This window comes from Orbicella franksi, chromosome 10 (genome assembly GCF_964199315.1).
Source record: "Orbicella franksi chromosome 10, jaOrbFran1.1, whole genome shotgun sequence".
NCBI lineage: Eukaryota > Metazoa > Cnidaria > Anthozoa > Scleractinia > Merulinidae > Orbicella > Orbicella franksi.
In genome coordinates, this window is record NC_138154.1 from 1,317,824 (window position 1) to 1,345,348 (window position 27,525).

At 38.5% G+C, this 27,525-nt stretch overlaps 2 protein-coding genes across 4 annotated transcripts; one reads left to right on the forward strand and one right to left on the reverse strand.

Moving 5' to 3' along the window:
• Positions 1-788: 788 nt before the first annotated feature.
• LOC145501351 (secretion-regulating guanine nucleotide exchange factor-like) lies at positions 789-8,425 on the forward strand. 3 transcript variants are annotated; one of them, XR_014051224.1, is made up of 11 exons: positions 789-1,666; positions 1,746-1,887; positions 2,062-2,211; positions 2,593-2,684; positions 3,549-3,612; positions 3,887-3,976; positions 4,657-4,731; positions 5,234-5,416; positions 5,732-5,856; positions 6,549-6,689; positions 7,036-7,097. XR_014051224.1 is itself a non-coding variant. In XM_081480837.1 (11 exons), the coding sequence occupies exons 1-11, from the start codon at positions 1,616-1,618 to the stop codon at positions 7,200-7,202; spliced, it is 1,176 nt and encodes a 391-aa protein (XP_081336963.1). In that variant the 5' UTR covers positions 789-1,615; the 3' UTR covers positions 7,203-8,425. The 3 variants fall into 3 exon arrangements, 2 of the variants coding, with proteins under 2 accessions (XP_081336963.1, XP_081336964.1); XM_081480837.1 differs by having other exon boundaries at positions 6,653-6,689; positions 7,036-8,425; XM_081480838.1 differs by having other exon boundaries at positions 1,620-1,631; positions 6,653-6,689; positions 7,036-8,425.
• A 91-nt stretch (positions 8,426-8,516) lies between these two features.
• Positions 8,517-26,225, reverse strand: LOC145501334 (nose resistant to fluoxetine protein 6-like). The gene is made up of 15 exons (XM_081480826.1): positions 25,912-26,225; positions 24,470-24,612; positions 23,709-23,796; positions 23,436-23,556; positions 20,900-21,159; positions 19,780-19,962; positions 15,806-15,902; positions 15,123-15,215; positions 14,566-14,734; positions 14,089-14,168; positions 13,213-13,335; positions 12,573-12,714; positions 11,271-11,463; positions 10,597-10,739; positions 8,517-9,356 (listed from the first exon to the last, which is right to left on the reverse strand). Exons 1-15 carry the CDS (start codon positions 26,132-26,134, stop codon positions 9,240-9,242), a joined length of 2,175 nt encoding a protein of 724 aa, XP_081336952.1. The 5' UTR covers positions 26,135-26,225; the 3' UTR covers positions 8,517-9,239.
• Between the last annotated feature and the right edge of the window lie 1,300 nt (positions 26,226-27,525).

Below are 27,525 nucleotides of genomic sequence, written 5' to 3' on the forward strand. Positions count from 1 at the left end.
AGACTGTTTGGTAAGCCGCGACAACAACGAACTACGAACGACAGTCTACAGAAAACCGACGCATATCGACAGATTACTTGACGAATCATCCTACAACCCGACTTCACACAAAGCCACGACTATAAACACTTTGACGAGACGAACGCAACTAGTTTGTGACACACCGGAAAGCTTACGTGACGAAAACAGATACCTTGAACGTGTTTTTCACAAAAACAACTACAACGCTGACTTTATTAGACGAAACATTTACCGAACTACTGAAGCTGACGCTTCGAACAGGAACCCCACACCTGTTACTACAGTGACTATACCTTACATTAAGGGCACTTCTGAGACCATCTCACGGATCCTACAGCCCTACAACATTCGTGAAGCCCACAAACCTACTACTACGTTACGACACTTACTGACCAACGTGAAAGACAGAGACGAACCTAACAACAGACAGGGAGCAGTTTACAAGATCAAATGCTCTGATTGCCAGGCTTCCTACATTGGTGAGACTGGCAGAAACCTTAACAATACCGCTAAGACCTTAACGCGCCCACCGCATTGCTGCTTTTAAGCTCCCTTTACTAGATTTAGATTTATATAGATTGTATAATTTTGTCTCTTAATTATATCTAAGGGGGCCGCTGTAATTGGCTAAGCTGTAGCGGCTCCCCTGGCCATTTTGTTTTTTGTTTTTTGTTTTTGTTTTTGTTTTTGTTTTTTTCTTTATGTGTAATAGTAGGCCGAAGCTTAATAAATAATAAATAAATAAATAAATAAATAAATAAATGGTGATGCCAACAATTACATTGCTGTACATCATCAACTGACAAACCACAGCATTGACTGGGACTCTGCTCAGTGCTTAACCTACAATACAAACTATTTTCAACGACTGACTCTGGAAAGCTGGTACACTAACCTAGAACAAACGCCTCTTAACAGATGTCAACAACTACCGGCGCCTTACAAACGACTTATCCATGACGGAAACGAAACCCACAAACGGACTTCTAACAGACCGACTTAACAATACACGGACCAAAAACCGACCTATTTGACTAACAATAGACGGATCGAAACCCACCAATGACTGATGACAAACTTCACACGAGTCTTTCAGCCAATACCATGATGGCTATACTGACCAATCACGTTCAACGGACCAGACTTATAACATCATCGACTGACAAACACCATTCACTTGACTCTGAAGACGACTTCCGTTCAGGTTGTCGAAACGTCAGTCACCAACAACAGTTCTTTTCAGAACTACACTCACCCGGACGATCACACTATACGAACTACTGATACTCCTGGGTTCAAACCATTCACTATAAAACCTATAAGTAAACAGCCCTGAAACTTTTTTTTTTCTGGTTGACTTTTTTGGGCTCCAGATGACACGGATAGTGTATGAATTTTTACCCCTAATGCTTGTTCCAAATTTTTTCAACCCTACCACTTTAAAATGGTTTCAAACGATACGACAGTTGAAATAGTTGTTGTATGTGAAAGGATGTGAAAGCCAGAGAGCCTGATAATGGCGATTTGTTTCGGAGTAGGACTGGCTCTAGAAACTCCAACCATGACTGTTACACCACCCATCTACTGAAACAAGATGGTGGACGAGTATGGTACGGAAGAATCGAAAACTCGATTATTTTCATGGGTTAGTCTGCAGTATGAATAAGTTATAATGTAACAACATGCCTAAAGTAATAAACTGATTGTGCCGCTTTTCTTTCTAGGGAGCAAATAGCTACGGACAACTGTGTTTTGGTCACGAGAAGGATGTGTTGTCTCCTGAAAATATCGATGCTGGTTGTCTTCCAGAAAACATAGCAGTTGCAATGATACAAGGCGGCGGAGGGCACACAGCGGTGATAACAGGTGTTATGTTTCACAACTTAGCTCAGTTCAGATTTGCGGTCTGTGCTTAATTTATTTAGAAAAACCTGACTCACATAAACAACAGTAGGCTAAATGTTGTATGTAGCATATTGCTCCACCAACAAACCCAATAACATGGTTCTTTTCTGTTTCTTTTTTTTTTTTTTTTTTCAGAAAGTCAAGAGCTTTTTATGTGTGGTTGGAATAACAAAGGGCAGCTTGGTTTGGGTGATACACAAGACAGGCCTGTTCTGTGTCATGTTCAGGGTCTCAGTTCTGTCAGACAAGTGTCATGTGGATGGAATCACACTTTGGTGATTGCTGGTAATACTCAGTGTCAAAGGTGTTGTGTAGTTTAACTCCCCACAAGTTCAGAAATTTATCCCCACACAGGTTTATAAAATATTGTGATTTGTGAGATTTTGTATCTTTTAGTAAAAGCTATTCTTTTTCAGGGTGTGAAGAATAGATTTGATGTGTTAGACTATATGAAATTGTATACTTGACATGTTGTGTATGAATTGAAAAAAAAAAAAGAAATGTTTTGCAACATATTTTTCTTGGGTTTTGTTGAGGGGACTTACAAAGTATGCAAGCGTGATTGTCACACCTCAGATCTCTTCGTGGACCAAGTGATAACAGATTTATTAGCTGTATGAGCTTTGGGTAAACATATTAATGTTTGATTGTGATTATGTTCATTAGATGTCGGTTTTTATGTTTGGGGCTCTAATGCATTTGGACAGTTGGGTATAGGAACACTTGGTGGTCAGTTGACAAGTCCTGTGCTATGTCAGGTACTTTCTACTGGGATATAGTTTGCCATATATAGTAACTTAGCGACAGAGTTCCCGGTGTCGTGGTCTGGACTTGCCTTAAAGGTTGGTGCTTCACATAGGGTTAACCTCATTGCGCCTTTCCCCCATGAACAGACTCGCTAAAGAAATGTCTCATCGGTAGGCCATGTTCACAGCTAAATGTTTTTTCCTTGGAAACTTCTTCCTGCTTATAAAACATACATGCACAGTTATCTAATAGTAGAGGTTAATACTACTCTCAGTGAGTGCCTTTCCTGTATTACTCTGGGGAGTCTACCCTGGAAAAGATGTTGTACAGGTCCTTAATGATTTTTGAAATTCTGCATTAGGATACCGGTATTTTATGAACCTTGGTGAGATGTTTTAGGATCTTCATAGAGGTCATCAGAGATTTTGCAGGATCTTGCAAAGATTGTTCATTTTCTTCCAAGTCTCTGCAAAGATTCTTGAGATTCCAATAAGATCCTGAAAGTTCCTGCACAATCCTCAAGGTTCCTGTAAAGATCTTGGATGATCTTTTCTAGTATCTCTAGAAGGATGTTTTTGTCGTCTCTCATGTAGGATCTTGAGGTTCATAAAGGATTTGTGCAGGATCTTTGAGGTTCCTATATAGATTCTATGACTATTAAGAATACTAAGGGATCCTTCAAGATCCTACAGGAAATTAAAGGATCCTTAGAGGTTGATCACCAGGGTATAATTTATCAAGATCTATTTTTCTTGCCTCTCTCAGCTTTATCCGTCCCAATGATGCTTATTATCTCTGGCTTTTAATACATTTAGCACTTTCTATCAAAAGTTATAAGGTATTAAGATAGTGTTTGCTTCATGTATCTTTAGTAGAATCTCCCAAATGAACAAGTTCTCAGCATTGCAGCAGGACTCAGACATTCACTGGTTGCTTTAGGTGAGTGGTAATGGAGAATGACACATTCTATGAGTTGTTTTACAGGTCCACAGGTACTGGTAGCATATTGTGTGTGAAGTGTTCACAGTTGCCATTCTTGGTAAAGTTCTGTTCTCCTAGGATACCTCAAGATGATTATGTTGTATTCATCAAACAGCTACTACTAACTAGTTATTAACTCAGATAAAACTGATTATGAACCATGTTGTTAGTTGCTTTGTACAATTAACTCATGTTGCTAACTAAATATGGCTAATCTTCCTCTTCATATAAGCTGATGGATCTGTCTGGTCTTGGGGAGCTAATAAAAAGGGACAGCTTGGTGTAGGAAAAACGGGATCCAATTGTTCTACTCCTCAACAAGGTAAGGCGAAAGATATTTTACTCTAAGTAGCGCTATAACTGAACCCGGCTGGGCATGGTTTACCATGGTGGCATCATAACTACACTAAATCCACTGCATTACTCAAATAAGATCTTGCTTATCGGTTTAACACCACTCAATCAAAGGGATATTAACTGCAGTTCCAGTGTCAAGCTGTGACTTGAGTCTTACTACTGCTCCTCACGACAGGATACTAGTCTATGACAAGTTGTCATTAAAATTGTTTACTTATAATGTTATTTGTTGAGGTTCAATATTACCCTTGGAACAATTTGGAATTTTTCTTTATTTCATATACATTTAATTTATTACCATATGCCAACACAAAGAAAAATACCAATGTAAGGGTACAAATGAAACACAACACATACACCATGTTGTCCAAAAGCACCACACAAAGACAGTTCATAACACCCATTTTATGCTACACTAGGCTGTATGTGTTCATTGGGTCTGGTATCTGAATCCGAAGGATTGTCTATGTTGTTACAGATGAATGAAATACAGACAGAGCCTGTATTGCTTCTGGCCCAAGGCAAGGAAGAATGCTCCTTGGCTATCATTCGTTAATGTAAAATTTGGTCAATCCAAAATACTGAATGATCACATCACTTGTGAAGACTGCAGTTGAATTGTGATAAGTATGTTCTTGTGCTCAGTTTTGTTCCCAGATGGTTTACAACAGACAAGTATAGAGGTAGTGGCAGGATCACACCATTCTGCTGCATTAACAGGTAAGTTCAGTTTTAAGGCTCTTTACATTTGTAACATATCATCACCAGTTCTTCTTCAGTTCCTTGCCCCCAAGTGGGGGATCGGGCCAGGGACTTTACCGGTTAGATCAGGAGCTATTTACCAAGAAAGGCCCAGTCACACTTAATGGCAGTAATTTGTTATAGCTCAGATAAAATTGGTTCCTGTCCACTTTAAACCTTGTTCTGGCCATGTAGATAGGTCATCCAAGCATGGACCAAAATTGAGGTAGAACAAAAATCCTGCATAGGGCTATTTGCATAAGAGCAGTGGTGAAGCCATTGGGAACTAGTCAGCAACTATTTATTGCTGTGAAAAGAAACACTTCTACCCAGTAACATATGTTCAGCAGATGAAATGGTTGTGCGCAGTAGCAGTAATAGTTATTTTGAACTTAATTTGTAGGTTAATTGAGTGTTGATTAAGATGAAGCACTGTGTTGGGTGGATGAGTAAGAAATTAACCCAGCAACAATTTGTTTAGCTTCAGGGCAGGTGTACTGCTGGGGCTCCAATCAACATGGACAGTGTGGAAGGCCTCCAGATGAACTAACAAAAGACCACAGTCAACAAGTATTAACAACACCACAGCTGATAGGAGGATTATTATCTAATGTTCGTGTCACCCAACTCAAGACAGGCTGGAGTCACCTACTAGCCATCACAGGTAAGAGGGTAGCAAGGGGAGGCGGTGGCAGATGTCATCATGTTTCACACACTACCTTTAGCAAAGTCCATGTGTGACATATTGCATACTTTAAGCTACTTGTAATAATGGTAGTTTTTTTTGGAAAATTTGTGAATCACTTAGTATTAATATCTTTTAGTTGGGTTTCATGCATCACACACTAATTTATTCCCTCATCATATGTTACACATAAACCCTTTACCTCCCTTAGGGAATATCATTTCTCTGTCTGCTGTCTCATACAACAGTGAGTCACCGAGTCATAACTGTTTTGTGATGTGTTTGTCTTTACAGAGGATGCTCACGTTTTTTCATGGGGCCGTGCAGACTATGGTCAGTTGGGTGTGGGTGATGACGCGGTGCAGCAAGGGTTTTGTAGAGAACCAACAGAGATCACACACGTCAGAGATGCTAAACAGGTATTTAAATGACTTATAGGAAAACAACCGTAACACTAATAATATTATAAAAACATTATTATGCAGTTTGGATTCCCCAGATGCCCTGACTGGCAAGAAAACTATGAAACCATGTTTCATTGTTATATGTCATGGATATAAAGAAGCCAAGTCATGCTATATTGTCAGAAAAACAGCTTGGTCAATTGAGATCATTTAAGAAAAGTAGATATCACAAATAACTGATTGTATTAATTAAATTGTTGTTCTCAAATTTCTGTCATGTTTTATGAGTATAATATCTAGCTTTTAATTGGCTTCTTTAATTAAATCAAGCAGTACAATTCACATGGTGATGAGACATCTACATTTGCATGTGAATCATGAACAAGAATTCGATAGGAATAACACAACCATAACAAGATGTTAGATCTTATATTCCCTTCGAATCCAACACTTCAATAAAACCAAAAGAAAATATTTTTTACGCACAATAAAGAAAGCAAATCCATAACATTGTCCGTGTATTAATGTTTCAACAGCTTTTGGTGAATAAACATAACAGGTTGCGTGATTCAAGATTTGGCTGAGAGGAAGTTTGGGTGTGGTCACCAACAAAACTAAAAAAAAATAAACACCATGTAACCCAAGAACCATGCTCGGCCCATGGCCGTGTGGTTAATAATTATAGATAATGTTCTGTCTGTTTGCAGGGAGGAGTTTGAGGTTGGAATGGAGTTGTAAAGACAGACACATGTTGACAGACAGACAAACTGGGTTTCATGCATCTTTTAGTTAACCTTTGTTTTCCTTTTAGGTTGTTTGTGGTGCTGAACACAACATGGCTCTGTTGGGTAAGTTACAAGGAAACTAACTTTTTGTACGAAAGGAGCTCCAACACAAATGGAGTTTTGTCCTTTGTTTTGTCTTGTTAATATTTATTTTTAGGTTGTTTCACTTTTGGAGTTTTTGTACTTCAAAAATCTTTGTTTTGGCTTCTTACATTTTTAGAGTAATTTTATTGTTTAGTTGAAATTGTGCAACTTAAAATGTTGTGACATAATTCTTTACTTTTGTAATATCACATTTTCTGTTCAGGTTTTCTATGTTCTTGAAACATCACAATTAGTTATTTCATTACACCAAGCAGAGTTTGATCCTTGTCTTAGGTGTTAACATACTGCATTGTTATACTCGCAGATTCTGGTTCAGTCCTGACTTGGGGTTGGAATGAGCATGGAATTTGCGGGACTGGGGATGAAACAGTGAATGTGCACCAACCAGAAGCAGTTGCTCAACTTTTTTACTACCACATCTCTCTGATTGGATGTGGTGGTGGACACAGTTTTGCATTAGCCAAGAGATAACATTTCACAGAATGAGTCATGGACAGTACTTTATGGGCATGGCTTAGTACAATGTCTGTGGGAACAAAACAATGTGTCACGTACTTGTGTGTAGAAGAGTGAAAGCCAAAGCACGTATTATTTGAAAAGACATTATTTCTGCAGCAATGTGTCCTCTGGAACAAGGCCACAGAAGGTGGACTCTTAGTCCACTGAGGCATTGTCAAGGCCTGGTCACATTGTGCAACATTATGTCCAATATGTCGTACATTTTTACTTGTGCCCACCCCTGAAATTGTTGCACAGAATATTTCAGAAGTGAAACAAGATTCTTCTCCTGCAATATTGACTACCACATGATGTAATAGGCCATTTTGCTAATTCAAATATTTCCTAGTTCCATTTCCTTGTGGGGGCAAGAACTGATCACTCTGACAAAAATGGCCTCATTAATTCATTAAACATATCAAATTTTGTCCCCACAAGGGACTAGAGCTAGCATTAGTAAAATGGTGTATTTAGCCATTTGCATTGTTCTAGAAAATATCCAACCCCTCCCTTGAAAGGTGTGTTATGTTTGACCTCCCCCTCCTCTCCTGCTGGAAATTCCAGTTATGGTACATACTTTGCTTTGAAAAAATTTGGCTTTTGAGACCCTTGCCCCCCTTGAAATTTCCAATAGCCCTCCTTGGGGTGGGTATGGATATTTTCTGGAACCACACGTTGGAAGTAATATTGTATGCAATGTCGCACTGCATGTTGAGGTCTTCATTTTGAATGTTGTAACAAGAGATGTTGGTAAAGGTCAGGGATGGTGATGTAGAAAACCACTCTCAAGAAATAAAAGGAACGGTAAATGATATTTGGATTCAATGTTGAAAAAATACCAGCGAAGAGCCTTGTGAAACCTAACAACGAAATGTGCACATCCTTAATGTACATAATTTGTTTCTGAAGTAAAAAGGGTTTATCTGAATTTTGGTATCTCTCACTGAGTTAGAGTCTTGGTTATTTGACAGAGGTGTTCATGGCTTTGATATACCACATTTAAGGCCAAAGAACCTGAACATCTTACCTTCCTGGTTGGGACACCGAAGTAGTTAAGATGGGGGATTATAACCAACCCCCACCCACTCACAACCCAGCAAGAGGTAGCAGTGCTTTTTCTGGTACATGTAGTAACAGTGCATTCCCTGACAAAACCAGGCTTGACATCCGGTGTTGTATTACTGTTATTGCCTTTTACAGAGTGAATTATTGAACCTCTATACCACTGCGCTACTACTTTGTTTTTTGATATCATCACCCAATTCCAGGCAATAAAAAGACACAAGCTTTTAAAACATGAAGTTTTAAATTTATTAAAAAGAAAATCTACTTAAAAAGTTCTAACTTTAATTTAGAGGCATAAAAATCTGACTCAAGCCTCTCTCATTAGTCACTTACTAAAGTTCTAGAAGACAACATTGCTAAATGGCCACCAAATAATGCCTTCTCAAGCAAGAAGGGGCCATACACAGCTACATTGTTTACAAGCATCTCACAAGATGTAAAATGTAACTTTTGGAGACCAAGCAGATGGACTTGTTAGCTAGTTCAGACAACAGCCTCCTCATATGTTAGCATCTTTTTTAGCTATATCATTAACTCCTACTGTTCAGCGGTTCCTTTTAAACAAAGCCTCTCTAATTGATGTAAATCAACACAGATAGAGATGACAACTTTGTTTTCAAAAACCTTCCCTAATTCTAGTGAATAAAAAATGTTATGGCTTTATACTGACAAAATTGTTGTTTTACTGATACAATTTTAAATGTTATGAAATAAATCTACTTTGAAACTAATGTTATTTTTAAACACTGATAGCATAAAATCTGACAACAGCATTTTTTTTAATGCCTTGCCAAGGGGCCAGTTGACAGCTAATCTGTCTAAACATACATGTAATATGGTTTAGTGACTAAGCTAATGGGACTTGTCAGCATAGTTTTTACAACTTTCTTCTTTTTAACCAGTTGTAACCCCTGCTGCTCAGCGGTCCCTGGTAACTCTTGCCGCTCAGCGGTCCCTGTTGAAGAAAAGCTTTTCCAGTTGCAGTGTGGGATATTCAACACAGACAGAGACGATAAATGCCACAGAGTAACTAATAGTGACAGCACCTACAAAGTAAAAGGCCTGTGGAACACAAATAACAAAACAAACAGGTTACTTCATTTTCAGGATTACAGTGGTTTGCTTAAATTTTTACCAAGAGCTGTTAATGGATAAAACAGTCCTGCATCCTATTATATCTCTCAGTTAGTATGTGCGCTGTGATTGGCCAATGTAGGAGGCCGTATTCCACTGTAGGGCCCACTAAAATTTAAAGCTGTTTTTGTTGCCAAAATGTTTTGTGATTTGTTGGCAAGTGTTCTTAACTTCTTTAGCAAGTAAAAGTTTAAAACTTTCTTTTACCTCTGAAATTGTGTATCGAAACCTGCTACTGACTTAAGAGTCACTTAACAATGATTTCAAATTGACTTGTTTTGCATTCAGGGTACATCAGAAATTTGAAGCCACTCTGTGTGAATAGAAGTCATTCTCAAACCCGTCGACACAACAGAGGTGTAATAAATATCTTACTAACCTTGTTTTCTTGGTCTCTACTGTAAGTTATGGACTGAGCTTTTTCCCTTTCCATTTATGGCCCACATGCTTTGTGCTTGGGCTATAAATCGATGGGGAAAAAACTCGGTCTGTAACTTACAGTACAGCCCTCGCACTTGCTTAGTAAGAGGTAGAGTATATGGATATACACTAACAAACAGGGCAAACAAATTGGTTAACTAAACGATCAGAAGCAAAACCAAAACAACAAATGTTACTTGTAGAATGTGTGTTTTTCCTGCGTACTTGGCAGCTGAATGTATTGACATTGGATTCTGATATGTTTACACTGCTTAATTTGTGTTTGTTGAGATTGTCCTAATATGATCAGGGCTGACATTACGTTTTTAGTCACTTATAGCCTTTTTCTCCACACCCATAGCAAACGTGTTACTTTGTGGGTGGAATCTATCAACAACAGGCAATTTCATCAGAAGCATCAAGGGAAAATCAAGCATACTGAGCTGTAACAGGTTTTATCAGTTACAGCCCTTGATGACAGCCCAGATGATTATCAGTTGTTGTTTTCCTTACAATAGTCCTTAGGAATTTCTAACTCCAAAGCAAAAATCAATAAAAGAATGCTGAGTCAGGAATCTGGTTCCTCGGAAAGGAAACAAGGGAAGCAATTTGAAAAAAAAAAAAACTGAATTAACATAACCAGATGTAACAGTAACTACATCAAACAATGCAAGTTAAGGGAGGGACTGTTGTGGGTATTCATTTGCCAAAATTTGAAGGTCTTCTGTTTGTAAGTAGTTCAACTTACCAAGTGAAGGTCTGAGTAGGCCAAAACAGTTTGAAATGATCCAAAGAACACAAAAAGTACAATTGGATGTACCAGATAGGCTGTGTAGGTTAAGCGACTGAGAGGAATCCAGAAATGAGCAGATAATATCCTGTCTACCAAGCCTATCAGAATTAAAAAGAAGACAGTGTGTCAGCAGAGCCAGCGGCTGTAACCTTAACCTGAAAATACCATTTTTAAAGTGAGGTTACTGCAAAAAGGTGGATGTCATAATTATTAGACTTCAGTCCAAATGGACTGGCATAGAATTTTAGTAGCAATTTTGTGTTAGATAGATCACGGGTGAACAGCTTGTTTGTCAATTCCCTCAAAAAACTGTTGATTTGTGATCTATTTACTCACAAAACTCAACCATTAAAGAGATTTCTACTTGTTTTCTTTCATGTACGACTTCCAAATGACAGTGTGTCTGAGATATTTTTAACCTGAGTCAAGAAACTTCTGACAAGTGGTACGATTGTATCAGGGGAACAATTACCAAAGGCATGTGGCTTTACTAATCCTTATAGCACAATCAAAATATATGGTACGACTCAACAGTACTCTGCGAACACAGGGACAAAAGCAAAAGGCTACATGAGATGATTTAACCCTCACCAGTCCCCAGATGCTCTTTGTATCACCTTATTACATACCTCCAAATCTACGATGACAGGCATAAACCAACCAAGCTAGAGCCAGTCCCCAGGCAAAGCGGCTGAATGTCCCGTACATGATGTTCTCAAACTTAGTAAAAGGCACATTTGGGATTTTTATAGACTTGTAAGGCCCATACACAACAGTAACTGCCAGGATGATAGCTACACACCAACCACCAAGCATCACAATCTAGGAGACGTAATGAAACCATATATGTTACTGTAAGTACTCAAAGTAACACTGAATCCTATTGGTGAGGACTGCTGCAAAGAAATTATTATACTTTTATGACTCAAACAGAGTCAGTCTAGTCTCTGTGGTGTGCACGAAGCACAACCTGAGTCATGAGAACAACCTTAGAAGAGAGAGGCCCGTAGACTGAAGTTAGTCATTCCATGATGTCATAAATTCACTACAAGATTTGTAGGAAAGACATTTTCAGCTCTTATTCCACATGTAAAGGGTTTGGCTAATTGCAAGCAAGGATTGTGAGAGTTCTTCTATTCTTATGATCAAAAATCCAGTTTCTATTTAACAACTAGATTCCATGTAGCTCAGTGCATCTGGTTACTAATAATTGTCGATCACAGATGATATCAAAATGTGGAAAGAACAATTAAGTGGCACACAAGGCAATAGCTGTGAGTCGCTGATGTTCTTACCACATTTTGATGTCTTCTGTGATTAATTACTGAACAGACAGACAGCAATTGCACAACAACATGGAATCTATTTGTTTTATATAATAAAGAAACCAAACTGAATGTTAATGACACCACTTATGTGCCTGTCCTACAATTTTGATCAAGGTAAGAACCAATCAAAACACAAGAATCATTTCACAAATGATATAATATTCTATTACTGCTGTCTCAATATATTGAAGAAATAGCCTCTGGCAATTTGTTTTTCAGGTAAGATTGATCATTCACTGAACAATCATACAACAGATTTTCAGTCTTTATATAACACAGTGTTCTTCATTGCACACCAGTTTTTAACACCACATACCCATTCTCATATTGATAAACATAACCCAGAGAGAAAAGATGGAGCACTGTAATGCAACATCAAAACAACCTTAAAACTGTAATTTTAAATATTTGAGACTTTATCACTGAAAAGCCCCAAAAAGCCCGAGAGAATAAAATTGTCTTATAGTTTCATCTGGCAGAAACAGAAAGCAAACAAAATGAAATCTATATGTACATAAATATTAAAACTTTAATTAATTGTTGCACTTTTTTGACACTCAAAATACTTGTAGCATTCACCAATCAACCTGTCTTGTTTCTTACCCACTTGGGTTTCTTTGTTGATTCCTTCTGTAGATGTAGCACATATCCTAAAGCCATTCCAACGAGGTAAGGGGAGATACGACAATAAGGCTTCACGTACACAAGGTTGGAAAAGTCTGGTGCATCTTTGGCACGAGCATTGCTACAAATGAAAACACCCATCACACATTAGCTTCACCTCCAGAATTATTAAAGCACACACTTTTAGCGGTATGAAACATTGTCTTTATATTACAGTCCTGATAATTCCAATTCCAATAATTATGAATGGACCAATTTCGATGTATTGAAATTCAGCCTAAAACAATAGACCTCAGCATGAGGCTCCAGGGAATAAATACAGAGTTTGTGAGGTTTATTCCCCAGAGCCTCGTGTTGAGGTCTATTGTTTTAGGCTGAATTTTGATACATTGAAATTGGTCTATTGCCTCCTAAGACAGTTGACACAAGAGACATTATACAAATCAAACATAATGAACAACAATGGATAGGACTGCGTGTGACTAGGGAAGAATAAAAAGATGACAATGGACAAAAATGAAATGTAGACACAAGAAACTCCTTTAAAAGACAGCTAGGTTTGATTACAGTAGATCTACAATATGTTACTGGGAACAAATGCTCAAATATTTATACTTACGGGTTTTCACCACCCCCGATCAATGATGCATTAAGATTGTAGTGACCAATAATGACAGCAGTGGTGATGAAGTGAGCGACAAGAAGAATTGATGTTGTTATTATGAAACCACGATTACCAAATCTATAATGAAACAACAAAACAAGACAGAAAAGTTTGACATGGTGTATTCAGATAACAGTAAGCAATGGGTAGTGGGAAATGTACTGGCTGAGTCATAAGCTACAGTGCTCCAGATTAAGTGATCTTGTCGTGTTCTTGTGCAAGACACTTTAGTTTCCCCTTGCCTCTCTCCACCCTAGTGTAATTGGTAGCTGCAAATTTAATTTAATGCTAAGGAGAATCCTACTATAGTTCATAGTAATCTACATGTATCAAAAGGAGAGCAGAATGTTCTCCTTGTCACACCATGTCATGGAAGGTGTTGTTAGCGTCAGCTGGTTTTCACTTGAGTCAACTATCCATATTGAATTAGAATTTGGAAATGTACATTTAGTTTATTAATAGTGATCTGCACACCTGTTATGAAAACCTAGTGTTAATAAAACTTGGCTGATCACCAATGTTATGGTGTTTGATTATCAACAGTAGTCAGTCATTATGCATCTAAAATGACTTGTAAGAAATACTGGTTATGCCAGGTGGGGTGATCTAATAATGTCTAGTGATTTCAACAGGTCCATATCAAGAGGTGAAGGCTCTAGCCCTGGCTAGCTAGACATGATTATAATGAGTGCAAGTCTTGTATTTCACCAAACTCATTGTTAGGTTAGTTATCATAAAACTTTCATTGTCATTTGCATGGTTTAAATTTATGATTTTACATGCTTGTCCCTAGTCCTCTGACGTTTAAAATAAGCTGTTGTATATATTTACCCTCTAGTTGCTAAAAGGATGATGGGACTGATGATATAAAACTGCATGTCGTTGGCAAGATACCAACTCCAATTCATACACTATAAATGAAAATAACAGGTATAATTAGTCATTAAAATCATCACATCAGTGTCTTTTGTAACTAATCTGCAGAAAAAAAATCACCTACTGAAAACTTGACTATGCCAGCTTTGTTGTGTTTGCTTACATGAGGTATTGTTCAAGTTAGTTACGTGTGAGATGCATGTTGGTGGTAACATTGTCATTTCTTTTTTGTTCAGTATCACCTGTTTGATATTTTTCTACCTTGACAAAGTGTAATGCATTGGCAATGCTTGCAATGCATTTACTCAAGAGAAGCTGCTAAACATGTAGAGCTGCCTTTCAGGCTAGTTCGATAATCAGAAACAATGCATATTGAGACAGAAAATGGTAAAATTAATTCTCAGGTGTTTTCTACTGGCAAAAGATCAAAACCTCTTTTTCCAAACCAGATGGCCAGAAATTGTTGATGTAGAGAAGATTTGACCACCAGTACTTGTCACATGCAGGGTTTGCCTGCTGTTGGAACCAAGCTGGTCCATCACCCAAGAAGCCAGTAAGCTTGTCGTAGAATAACAACACAAACATGTATGTTGGAGTCAACCTGGAAGAAATAAATCATTCAAGGACCTTAATGCAATCAGAAAAGATCAATTTTAAGTTTGTGTTCTAACCTTGCGTCTAAAAGACTTGTAAATTAAGTTAATACGGTAACAATGTCATAAATATAGAGTAGCGATGAAGTAATTTTGAAATAAAATGAATTGTCAAATTTTTCACGACCTCTAAACGCGAGCATCCGAATCACTTGTTGGATTTTTTTCTGTGGCTTAGTTTAAAAATTGGTGCCCATACCAATAAATTTATTTACTTTTACTCATTTCATATATTATCAAATAAGCCGTACAAAAAAATCCAGTAGCACATAAATTCCCCTTTGGAAACTAAAAAGATATATTATATATTAGTGGAGTAACAAGAATAGTACCTACCTCCAGAATCGATGAAAGTAAAACTGAAAAAGAGGCAACTGACCCTTTGATTTTTCCATTCGACGAAATGAAAGGTATGAGACCAGCAAACCACTGTAAAATAAATGATTAATAAACTGATTAGTAGATTGATATAAATGTAAAAATTACACTATTGAGTGCTATAAGGAATACGGAAGAATAAACTGATAATCACGTTGTAATCACTGTGACTATGACTCCCTTTATTTCAAACTGTGTAAATTGTATTGACAAATTCGACTGCAGCAACCGGTACTTAAGAGCTATGCTCTGCTCCATACTGCTCAGTGAATCAGCAACAAGTAAACTTTTCTTAATGCATCAGTAACATGAATATTTTAAAGACCATATCCTTACATGCAGTGAAAGCTGCTGCAGAATCTTTTTAATCAGTTCGTAGTGATTTTATAGCCAGAGATGAAGAGGCAGGCTACACCAAACCTCTAAAACAATTATGCAGCAACTTTTACTGCATGGTACTAATATTTAAACCACAAAATGTTTTGCCATAGAAAGGAAGTACATTCATGGAAGTGGAGATGTAAGACACTATAGAAGACTTCTGTTCACCAGCAAGAAGTTCTACCAAGGAGCTATAGAAGACTTGTTGGATTTAAGTCACATTGACTAGGTTGAAATGAGATCATGATTTATTTACATACCTCAAAAAGAAAAAGCTGTCAACAGAGAAAAAAGCATTGGCTACTGCTTGGAAACTAAACCGATTCAAAAGACGAGGAAATGCCACACCCAAATTGCCTGAAATTAATCAACAGCAGCACATGCTATTAAGTTACTGGCAGACTGTTTGGTATTTGTTTCTTGAAAGAAAAAAAAAAACGTACTGCAGTTTCAGTAATCACCAATGTTTTAGATTCCTAATTCTCAATCATTTGGAATGAGTGGAGAAGAATTACTGTCCAAAGACACTCCAAGCACAGGACTTGATGATGCCCTAATGTATGACTGGTGTGGAGTGAAAGAGTCAGAAGGATGGGCTCAGAAAATGGCTGTCAATTGGGATGAGTGAAGATGAATCACTAATAAAAGCTGGTGGACCCATAACATTTAAAATTAAATTTGTACTTGGGTCAAAAGAGCCCACAACACCACACCTTGTCCCAACTTCCCTAGCTTAAACCGACTAAGAAAGCTACTACTCCTTCTACTGTACCAGGTTGCCAAACATCTTGCCAAGTGACACTACAAGTTTCTCAGTAGCCTCCAGCTTACACAGAGGCAATGACAGAGTTGTTCTGCTCAAGGGTAACAAAGATATACGGGTTATTGGCCAAGTGTGAGGTCAAGATGACTGGATATTGGCCAAGTTCTTTTTTTGCATGTTTATGGATCGAGATGGAGTCGAGGCCAATAAACATGCATGCAAAAAAAGAATGAGGCCAATATCAAGCCATCTTGACTGAACAAGCTCGGTCAATAAAGGATTTATTGTATGGCTTTTGAGCAAATTTTTCTTGTGGGACACAGCGGGTACCGTAATTTCTGGCAGATTACCCGCGGGTAATGCGTTAATTTTTCAGTAAACTACCGTTGCTGTGGGTAATAGGGTGGTGCGGGTTATCTGATAATTTTTTAATCTTCCCGTAAGTATTTAACAGTAATTATTATAGTACTGACAGAAGATAAAACAAAGATAAGAGTCATTAAATATACGCTTGCCACAAACCTGTGTAATGCCTCATTTGTTTAAATGACAAACACATCCTATCAACTCTTGTATCGTGCTTTATTTGCTATAAAATTCTTTTAAACGTTGATTGATTATAGCTGATGCAAGTTGGATGAAATCATACAAAAAAAATTCCATACAAACAAATTTTCTTACCTTGTCAATTTCACAGATAGTTTTTTTTTGCTTAGAAAGATTCTCACCTAAATCTTTTAACGTGTCTTTTATTGTGGAAAACACAAAGCCTAACTGAAACATGATGCCGACGTTTGTCGGCACGCGTGCCGTGAAAAAATAGCATTGACTGTGATAAAAAAAAATGCAAGAATACTTGACGCATCAGCGAAATATTCCTAGCTAGTGCTGCCTTAAGTTATAGAGTATTTTCCCGTTTCAAGCAATTTCTTAGACCCAGTAGAACCTGAGATACCATAAATATCTTGGTGATCTGTTGAATTCATGGCGCCGCATAATTAATGGCATGTGATAAAAAATATAATTGTTGGCACGAGTGTAAACAAAACACTGACAAGTGAAGAAATAAAAGGCTAACTGACTCAATAAGTTTTACAAACATCAATCATTTACGATAAGTGCATCCACGAGTCAGTTACGAGTTTAATACAAGTTCAATTTAAAAATGCCTGGTTTGAAACGCCCACGACAAAGTTTCACATTTGAGTACAAGCTGAGAGTTATCGCTCGGGCAGATGAAATCGGTAACAGAGCAGCAGCACGAGAGTTTGAGATCGATGAATCCATGATCCGTTACTGGCGAAAGAAGAAGGCTGTAATGACGAAAATGCCAAAGCGTCAACGCACCTGCCGTACTGGTAAAGCGAAGTTTCCTGCATTGGAGAGAACTTTGAAAGAGTGGGTCATCAGCCAAAGAGAAAAGAGCCATGCAGTCACCACCGTTATGATCCGTTTCAAAGCGAAGGAGTTGGCAAAACAGATGAATGTCACTGAATTTGTTGGTGGTCCGAGCTGGTGTAGCAGATTCATGCGCTGAAATCGCCTATCCGTGCGTGCGAGAACCACTGTTGGCCAGAAGCTGCCAGATGACTGGGAGGAGAAAGTTGTGAACTTTCGCGAGTTTGTTTCGCGAAGAAAAGAGGAGCTTGGCATCCAAGCAGATCGTGTTTTCAACATGGATGAAGTTCCGATGTCATTTGATGCTCCTCATTCCAGAACTGTTGATTCAACCGGCACTGAAAGCGTTCCTGTTTCAACCACCGGTCACGAGAAAACTGGCTCCACTGTCGTACTTGCGTGCTTGGAGTCAGGGAAAAAGCTCAAACCAATGGTCATCTTTAAACGCAAAACAATGCCAAAAGAAAAGCTCCCAGATGGTGTGGTTGTCCACTGCCATGGCAAAGGATGGATGGATTGTGACGGAATGGCTGTTTGGGGCGAGAAAGTTTGGCGACCAAGACCTGTGTCTTTCTTCGACAGAACATCACTTCTGATCTTCGACAGTTTCAGTGCGCACATCGATGAAGATGTTCGGAACACTTTCAAAAACGAGCACAAAACAACCACTGCAGTGATTCCTGGTGGCCTTACTAAGAAATTGCAGCCATTAGACATTTCTGTGAATCACTCATTTAAAAACCATATCTGTGCCGAGTGGGAAAAGTGGATGTCGGAGGGCCTACACACCTTCACCGAAACAGGGAAAATGAGGAGGGCAACACATGCGGAAGTCTGCGATTGGGTTATTCGAGCATGGAGGGCAGTGAAAACAACGTCAATCACAAATGGTTTCAGGAAGGCAGGCATTACGGGTTGTGCCGAGGATAGAGAAAGCGACGAGTTGGACATCAGTGACTATGACGAAATGGAATCCGCGACCGCTCTGGATCCTGTTATGGATGCCCATTTAATTGACTTGTTTAATAGTGACACGGAAGATGAGGACTTTAATGGATTTTAAACTGAACTTGATCAAACTGAACACTAGCCTGGGATCATTTAGGTTTTAGTGAAGGAATGCATGTTTCAGGTATTTTTTGAACATTTTAGAAGTGAATGAACTGTTTGTTATTTCTAGAGTTTTAAAATAGTTTTGAAGATCGTTTTTACTTAGCACATTAAGAACTGTTTGTTATTTCTAGTGTTTTAAAAGAGTTTTGAAGATCGTTTTTACTTAACACATTAAAGGTATTGTTATAAGTTCTAAATTGCAGTTTTGCTGTTTCGCGGGTACTTTTTGGCTGCCCCTCACCCCTACCACATAAGGATCTTTTACACTCGTCCTAGCTTTCTCTCAACCTTACAAAAATGGCGCTCAATGATCGATTGCTCCAACAACGAATGCTTCGCATTCTGTTAAGTCTTAAACATCAATACATTGGATATTTAACTTGTAAAATCAAACTTAAGAAAGGAATGCTGAGGAGAGTGCTTTTAACTGCCCTATTGGTGGCCAAGTAGCAGAAACTTTTATCTTATCCAAATGGACACGAACATGAAAGGCTTAGTCTCGCTCGATTGCTTCAAATTTGTGAGTTCTCGAACTATTTACCATAACTTTCCTTTGTTTTTTGGTGCGGGTTATCTGCCAATGTAGGTAATCTGCTGAATCTTTTTTCTCATTTTGGCAAAAAACGACCGATGTGGGTAATCTGCTGTGCGGGTAAACTGCCGGAAATTACGGTAGTACTGAGCGGGCAAGATAACTCCATCTTGCCCACTTGGGTAACCAATCACAGCACAGGATTTGGTTTGTCTTGCCCGCTCACAGAGCTCGCCATTCAATAAGTTCAAATATGCAAAGTCTAGCATGTTAACCATTACACCATCAAAACAACCTTCTTCCTACTAGTTGGATAAACATACTAATAACATGAATTTTCTTTGCACAGATGAACAGAAAACACCTGTCTTGGTTGAGATTTAATGCAACATTAGCATGGGTAGTAAAATTATTAATTAAAAACTTACTGAGATTTCCACTGATCATTTGCCAGATGAAGACGTGCCCCAGAATGACCCACCACATGCTGAGCACCCTTAAACCATTGATTGATGTAATGGCACCTGGAGGTACTTTAGTGTCTAATATACAACTTGTGTTCTTTATCAGGGAAAAGCACTGGAAAAACTTCTTGAGCTTCACACCAAAACCTAAAATGACACATTTCAATAAACTGTTTATCATTGTTTATCATTGAAGAGATAGAGAATAACTAATAAAGAGGAATGGTTTTGAAGCCTGGTAAATGTCAAAGGAGCAACCAAAGATGCCAAGATTAATGTTGGAAGGTCCACCAACATGCACAATCTTTTGCTTTTGTTCAAACACTTAGCATACAAACGAATTACATAACAGACATTTGTATTGTTATTTCCTCAAACAGTAGCAGACAGAGATCATGTTTTGTCCTCGGTCAAAGCCAAAAAGGCTAACAAAAGCATACAACAAAGAACTTTGTTGGGTTACATAACCATTCCTCTCTATTAACTTTGGATAGAGAGAGAACAAGAAATGCTGGAAGGAAGGAGAGTGACTGTGGGTCAAAAGGAGTGAGAGTACCCCTTGTCGTGTCTTGTGTTTTTTTTCCTTTTTTCATTTCTGATTACATGTCTGGTAGTCTTGGCTGTAAAATCAGATTGTAATCTCTAGGGAAGAAATACTACTATTAATAGTACACCTTTTAATTTTGAACAGAGTTGTGTTCTCAAATTTGTCTTCCTGCAGTTGCCTCAGCAAAGGAAAGAAAATAAAGTAAAGTAACCCCATCATCAGTATATATAATGACCATAAATCTATGACTTGTTACTGCTTTTGAGGAAGCAAAAACTCTGGGTCCTTTGAAAAAAATCCAAAGATCTGAGCAGAAAAAAATTGTCTTGTACTTAATTAATTTTGTTTGCCCTTGTGACTTGTCTGTCAAAAGTTGTTGTAGAGCATCTGATATTGTCCATCTACATTGCTGGCATGTATGAATGTATTGTTAACAATTTAGCAATTACAATAATTATTGCCCTTGACACCACAGATGGATAAATTTCAAAGCATGCATTTAACGCAACAATCTGGCTCAAACTGTATTCCAATTACCTTCCTGTTTGTCGTAAACCAACAAAGGTATGGAAGATCCTGATCTATAGCTCTCTGAACATTGTGTTGAACTGAGTTGTGTCGTACTAGTCACAGGTGAATCGACTAGTGAGCTCTCATATTCCACATGGCTGCGTTTCACTGGCATGAAACTATCATTCTTGCTCAAAGAGGATTGTGTGGTTGGTTTCATACAGTCTGAGATGACATCCAACATAGTGCCCACCAAACACAGAAAAAGAATCACGCCACATAAAGTTCTGCAATAGTCAACAAAGTGGCATGTATAGATAAGACTGATAATCTACTAGACATTTTAGTATTTACTATATGCACTGTTATGTAAGTAGTAGTATTAAAGATTTTCTCTTATAATCTATACCAGAAGTCACCTAGGAAAGAGACTGAGTCTTCAATTTGACACAGCACTCTTGTCTCGAAAAGCAGATTTGCACATTGTCATCATTTGACTAACTACCAGAATTCCTGTTGTTTTTTCTTCATTAATTAAATTTTGAAGCTTCAGTGGGATTTAAATACCAACTGCCCTAATTAGCAAAGGAAACACAAAAAGTGAAGAATTCTGGTAGTTGCAGTCAAATGACGCCATCAAGCCAATCACCTATTGTGCATGGCTTTTTCAAGGAGCTTCAGCACAGACGATTTTTAAGAGAGGGACACGAACCAGAAATCAACTGTTCTCTTCTTTGGCCTGTATTTTTGACTTTTGTAAACAGTTGAAGTTCTTAACACAAATAAGAGAGCTTTAAGTTTCCATTTCACTAAAGGAGGTGAAAATGCACCAAAAGAAAGACAACAAACTTAACAAAAAAGGTGTGTGCTTAAGCTTTCTATTATCATAGGGAACGTTGAAACTCCTCTTGAACATTTCACTCAAATAGATCACAAGATATCACTATCTAGAGTAGGTCATGTATCAGACAGAGTGTTGCCAATATTTGAGCCAGATTCCTAACCCATAAAACAGCTAACCACAAGCTAACTTAACTAATTTAGGCTAACGAGAGTGCTATTTAGACTAAACGGAGTGCTGGTTAGGTTAATATGAGTGTTATTTCTAAAGGCTAACCAGCAGGCAAGCCATGTGAGCCATTAATCCGTACTGGCTCTAAAACCAGGGAGGGGGAATAACTTAGTCTACGAGTAGTCCCTCTTTCGCTTAGTCCGTCGTGCGTGACGCGAAAGAAATTTGCGAGAAAAAAATGGCTGCGCAAAATCCTGGGGGCTAGGAGCGCACGAAAGGAGGGACTACCACCTAAGCCCACGAGTTTGCCCTTTCATGGCCGAGTGATTTTTTGGTGTAGGATTTCTCATCTTGACGTCCTCTTATTATCGCCTGTTATCAATAGCCCCAGGAGATCTGAATAAAATTGCTCTACTCTACTCTTCAAGTAGCCAGGCAAAGAAAAAATGCCGTGAGAAGTATATCTTCGTTCAATGTTCGTTCAGCGAAACTGTCAAAGAAGTTTTAAAAAGAAGACGGCGAATGAGGCCTCTTGTAACGATTTTTGTCTAGAAGTTATTGCGAAAATTTCAACAGAGTTTCAACCGAGAATTTACATTATACATTATACATAGGAGATCATCCAACTGCGGTGAAATGTTTGCCGATAGCAGCGGAAAATTTCAGGTGAATGTCCAGTGTCAAGTGAGCGTCCGGTTCAATCTTTCAAATGGACAGCAGAAAGGCCAAGCTCAGTGAATTTATATTCGCTGACTTAGATGATGCTGTTGAGCGGTGAAATCACTAACACGCTCGCAGTTGGGTTGGAGGCAGAGAGCTTTGCCGAACAAAACACTGTATAAATTTAAATCTTTCCAAAGCGCCTGTTGGCAGATTCGCAAGAACATCACTGCTTGCGATACACGATTCCAATGCTTCGATTTGCTCTGGTACCGCTTTGATTTGCTCCGGTTCCAAAACATTCCTGCAAGACATCACAGGTATCTCAAATGTTGACAACACGTTGTCAACGCTCCTAACATAAGCCAATCATATTTTTGCGTTGTGAGAGCAACGCATAATTCAAACTCTTGGGCTTAGGCGGTAGTCCCTCCTTTCACGTGCTCCTTGCCTCCAGGAATTTACGCAGCCATTTTTTTCTCGTGGTTTTCTTTCGCGTCATGCACGACGGACTAAGCGAAAGAGGGACTACTCGTAGTCTAGAATAACTTAATTAGGCAACCAAGGTTCTATTTCTTAAGACTAAATAGGCTATTATTTAGGCTAACTGGAATGGCTAGCATAATAGCTTGCATGACTCACTGCCTCGCACTTTGTGCAGACCCCATCAGACATGTTTATGGCGAGAGAAAGGTTACTTAGTAATTTTTGGGTCAGTTCTTGCATCACTTGCCATTTGGATTATGTTGGCTGCGTGGAGACAATGGGTGAGTCACCGCCAACAACAGAGTATCAGGCCTCTAGACAATGAGGCCATTAATTAGCTTTCTAGGGTTGACCAGGTTACAACAAAGTTCTTGTTCAATGAATTATTCTTGCCAGTTCACTTACATAGTAGCAATAACTCCTGGAGTATATTCTGATGGTTTAGCACAGTTCACTGATCTCTGGGTTGTGCCGCTGGTCAGAAACTGACCCTGATGGTTCAACTGTACCACGTTATCAGTCAAATCTATAAGTGATGATCATTCAATTATAATGTACTCCTAAAAAGTAAGACATTACTTTGAAAAAAGATTAAACGAGACATATTCACACAGTATTGACAACTGAAAAGTAAAGTTTGCAAGAGATGTTAAAACAATTACTATTTACAATACATACTCAATATCTTCTCCAGGCCATTTGTTACATCATCGTCACTGCAATTCTTTGGAACACACAATCCCCACTGTATTGGTAATGTCTGATTCTGAAAGCAGAAAATTGCAACTTTCAAATCTGGTGTAACTGAAGAAAAATGAACTCTTGAAACTCAGTTAAAACAAATCATACTGCTACGTAAGATAAACTGTAACTTGGTAAAGTATTGACTTCAGACTTAACAATTGAAAGTACATTTGAAAACACCTTGTAAAAAGGCACACACTAAAAGCAGTACTTCTTTTGACTTGATAGAAACATAGATCTAGTGTAAGCTGTTAACAAACTATTGTCCTGCAAGCAAAAATAATTCATGTTTTGGTGATCAAAATGACCAAATGATTTTCAATTCTTTTTCTTGCAGTGATTTCTAAATGAAAAGGAAAACCTTTTTTCTATGTTACTATCAAGTCATAGAAACACTCGTGAAAGTTCAGTAGAACCCCAAAAAGCTGTAAAAGTAATTGTCTGGGGCTATTCTTTCCACAACATTTCTTGTTCTACCAAACTTCCACTCATGTTTTTTATAACTTGGTCAGATACAAGGAAAATGTTCATAAAAAGGGAATTTTTGTGTTGTTTTTAGAATAATAAATGACACTGCAATTAGCTGCAATTAAGAAATTTGACAAGGTACCTCAAACTTAACTAAAGCTGGGGGTACTTAAGGTTGGTTTTTTAAACCTTTTACTGCACTGTTGAAAGCTGTTAGATATACTAACTTTATTTCCAGTTTTTAGATTGATCTTGATGCTAGCTAAACAGTAGTGAGCTCCCATTAAATTCTGACACTCTCCGTAAGATCCAAACCAGGCAAGATTGCCCACAGTGACTCCACTTTGAGGTTTACCCATTGCATCAATATCTAAATAAATATACAAATAAGTTCTCATCAGGAAAGTAGCTAGGTGAGTATGTAGGCAGCTAGGTAGGTCTGCATTCAGCCTGGTGCTTATCTGCACTTTTGTAGCTTGAAGCAATGAGGAGTAATTCTACCCCTTCCTCCATGGATACTAGTGTATCACATGGTTACCCCCCCCCCAGCATTTAATTCATAGCTTAGTGCCCATTTATACACCTGGTTGCAGAGAGGTACTGGGAGAGTAAAGTGTCTTGCACAAGAACACAACACAGTGGCACTAATACAAGCTTGAATCAGGGGTGTCTCAAAACTCAGACTCTTTGGATGTCTTGAAAACACTGGTCCAAAAAATTAAACAACTTATGTCTTCGACTTGGCGTTTAGCTGTGGCCATGAAATTTCTGGAAGAAGCATAGAATAATAATTTTATTAGAGAAGTATAAATTATATTGCCTGCCTTTTTCATTTGAAATTATTGTCTTCACTTTGCTGACTGCACCAGTCAGGACTAGGTACCTTTGTATTTTCTGTTAGTCCTTATAGAAATTCAAGGTGCTAAGTGCTCAATACCAGTAGGTCACTTTCGATATATTAAAATTCAGCTTGATAGTGAGGCATAGAGGACACAACCAAAAGAAATGAATAAACCTGGTCATTCAATTTCCTTTGTTAGTGTCCTCTAAGCCTCACTGCTAAGCTGAATTTTAATACATCGAAAACAGTCTATTGCATGAAATAGCTGACAAAAGTGGGCAGCTTGCCCCACAACCAAGCCACCGAAAGGGTTATGGACGTGCTGCCTCCAGTTAAATAATTCAGACATTAATCTAAGATTAAACATGCAGCAAAGTTTTCTCTCAACTATGAGGCATATGCCTGAGGTATGAGGAATCTTTTTTCCAAAGTACCCAACACAACCATGGGGGGTGGGGTGGGAATCAGGTAACAATAATATGAGGATAAGTCAAATCACTCCTTCACAGTATACAAAAAATCATAAATTAACCTGAGAAAAAAACTTGCTATGATGAAAAAATTAAAAAAGACTACCTGAATATTACTCATTGTTAATGCCGCACAGGCGCAAGGCTTGTTCCATTACTCAGCATTACGTAAGCTCTATTTCTACGTGCCGGCCTGCGCGCTCGGCCGGGGGCGTTTCGTACTGTACTGCCCGGCGAAAATTTGCATTGTACTGTAATATCAAATGGCAAAATGCAAAGAACTAATGGTGCGAAATGAATGGGAATGCTACTTTACCGCTGATCTCTAACGAAAAATCATGTACTTTTGCAAACTTACAAGCCACTAACTCCGTGACGTCAGAGGAGTTGGGATTCATCAACTTGTCATACGCTGCCTTGCACTGTGCGGACAGGGTTGAGTTAGGTAAAGGGACGGTGAAGTGATCATTCTGATGGAAACTCCGATAAACTGCACTAGGATGAACTGCGTCAGAATTTGACGTAAATAGCAGTAACCAAATGAGTGAACAGAGAGACCGTGAAGGCACCTTTGACACCATCTTGTTCGTGACTCTCGAGATCTTTCGTTCGGCTGAGTCTGCGATGAAGTTGTTGGCATGCGGTTGCTCACCAAAAAAATCTCCTAAAATATGTCCCCTTGCGGTTCGGGCTCCGCGTGCTTTCACGTGGGAGGTTCGTGGAGATCAAGGTGGCGCAGGCGAGCACGCTCTCAGTTCAACGTTTGAAGACCTCCTTTAGAAGACTGAGAAGCTCAATTTAACAAAGGTATGTTCTGTTAGCGAGTGCAGAGAAGTGTTGTGTTTATTTCTCGTTCATTTGTCGAGCTGCCATTCAATTGTTTTTGGGTCGCTTGGGAAATCAGCTGTTGTGAAACCAGCTGAGTGACTCAACGGAGCGACAGAGTTGAAGTGACTGAAATTCCAACGCACACACAGTCTGGTTTTCACTAATGAGCGAAGCATAGCCGAGAACACGAACTCTACAAAAAGGCCGAGATAAATTAAGCATCAGAACGAGAATAGAAGTGAATTTTTTGTCGGTTTGTGCTTGCAAACGTTATTCACGGCTGTGTCGTTTCGTACCTGATAGATCCTTGTCGGATAGCTGACGATAACATTCCAAACGTGCCACGTCAACCCCACCTTATCCATGGTGGACAGCTCTTGTTTTGAGCGTAACGATCAACTTTTATCTCGATCCAAACCCAAGTAAACTTGGTCAATTCAATTATCGCATGCGACGTAACTTTTAAAAGCCTTGAATGGACGTGGATGTGGACGTGGATGGGGGGAGCTTCTTGAAAACCTCTCCTTACTCACCACGCGACCCAAAATTTGTTGCCTTATTTTCAGATTAGACCTTAAACTTATATGCTATTTTCAGACCTGCCTCATAATTCTTTCTCTCGTCCAGACGCATCTGAAAGACAATGTTTACATGCTTTTGTTATGTAGGCTGTAAGTCCTTGACGTTGACAATCTTGATTATCATGAATTAGTACTTATTTTTGCAAAATCCTCTTTCTAACATGTTTGAAGTATGCCTAAAAAGGGCTTGTCACATCCTTGGGATGCTCAGAATTAAGCTTACCATTCTACATCTATTTCAAGCAGCCATAGGATTGTGACAATTTCAGACCTGCCAACCCCTGATAAAGGAAAATCTGGATACCCATGAAAAAATATCTGGAGATTCTACAAAAAAATTGTGAGATTCTACTTTTTTCTCGATTAAGATTAAACAAACCCTGTTTCCATTAAGGGCAGTCATTAAGTGTTCCTTTTAAGTGTTACCTTCATTCCTTTATTTGTGTTCCCTGTTGTAAGAAGATGCAGCTTTCTTTGATGATAGCAATAGGTCATCACTGGGACGAAACTTATAGCAAGGGGTCATCTCGGCATGGGATCAAGGTTCGGTTAATGGTTAACAT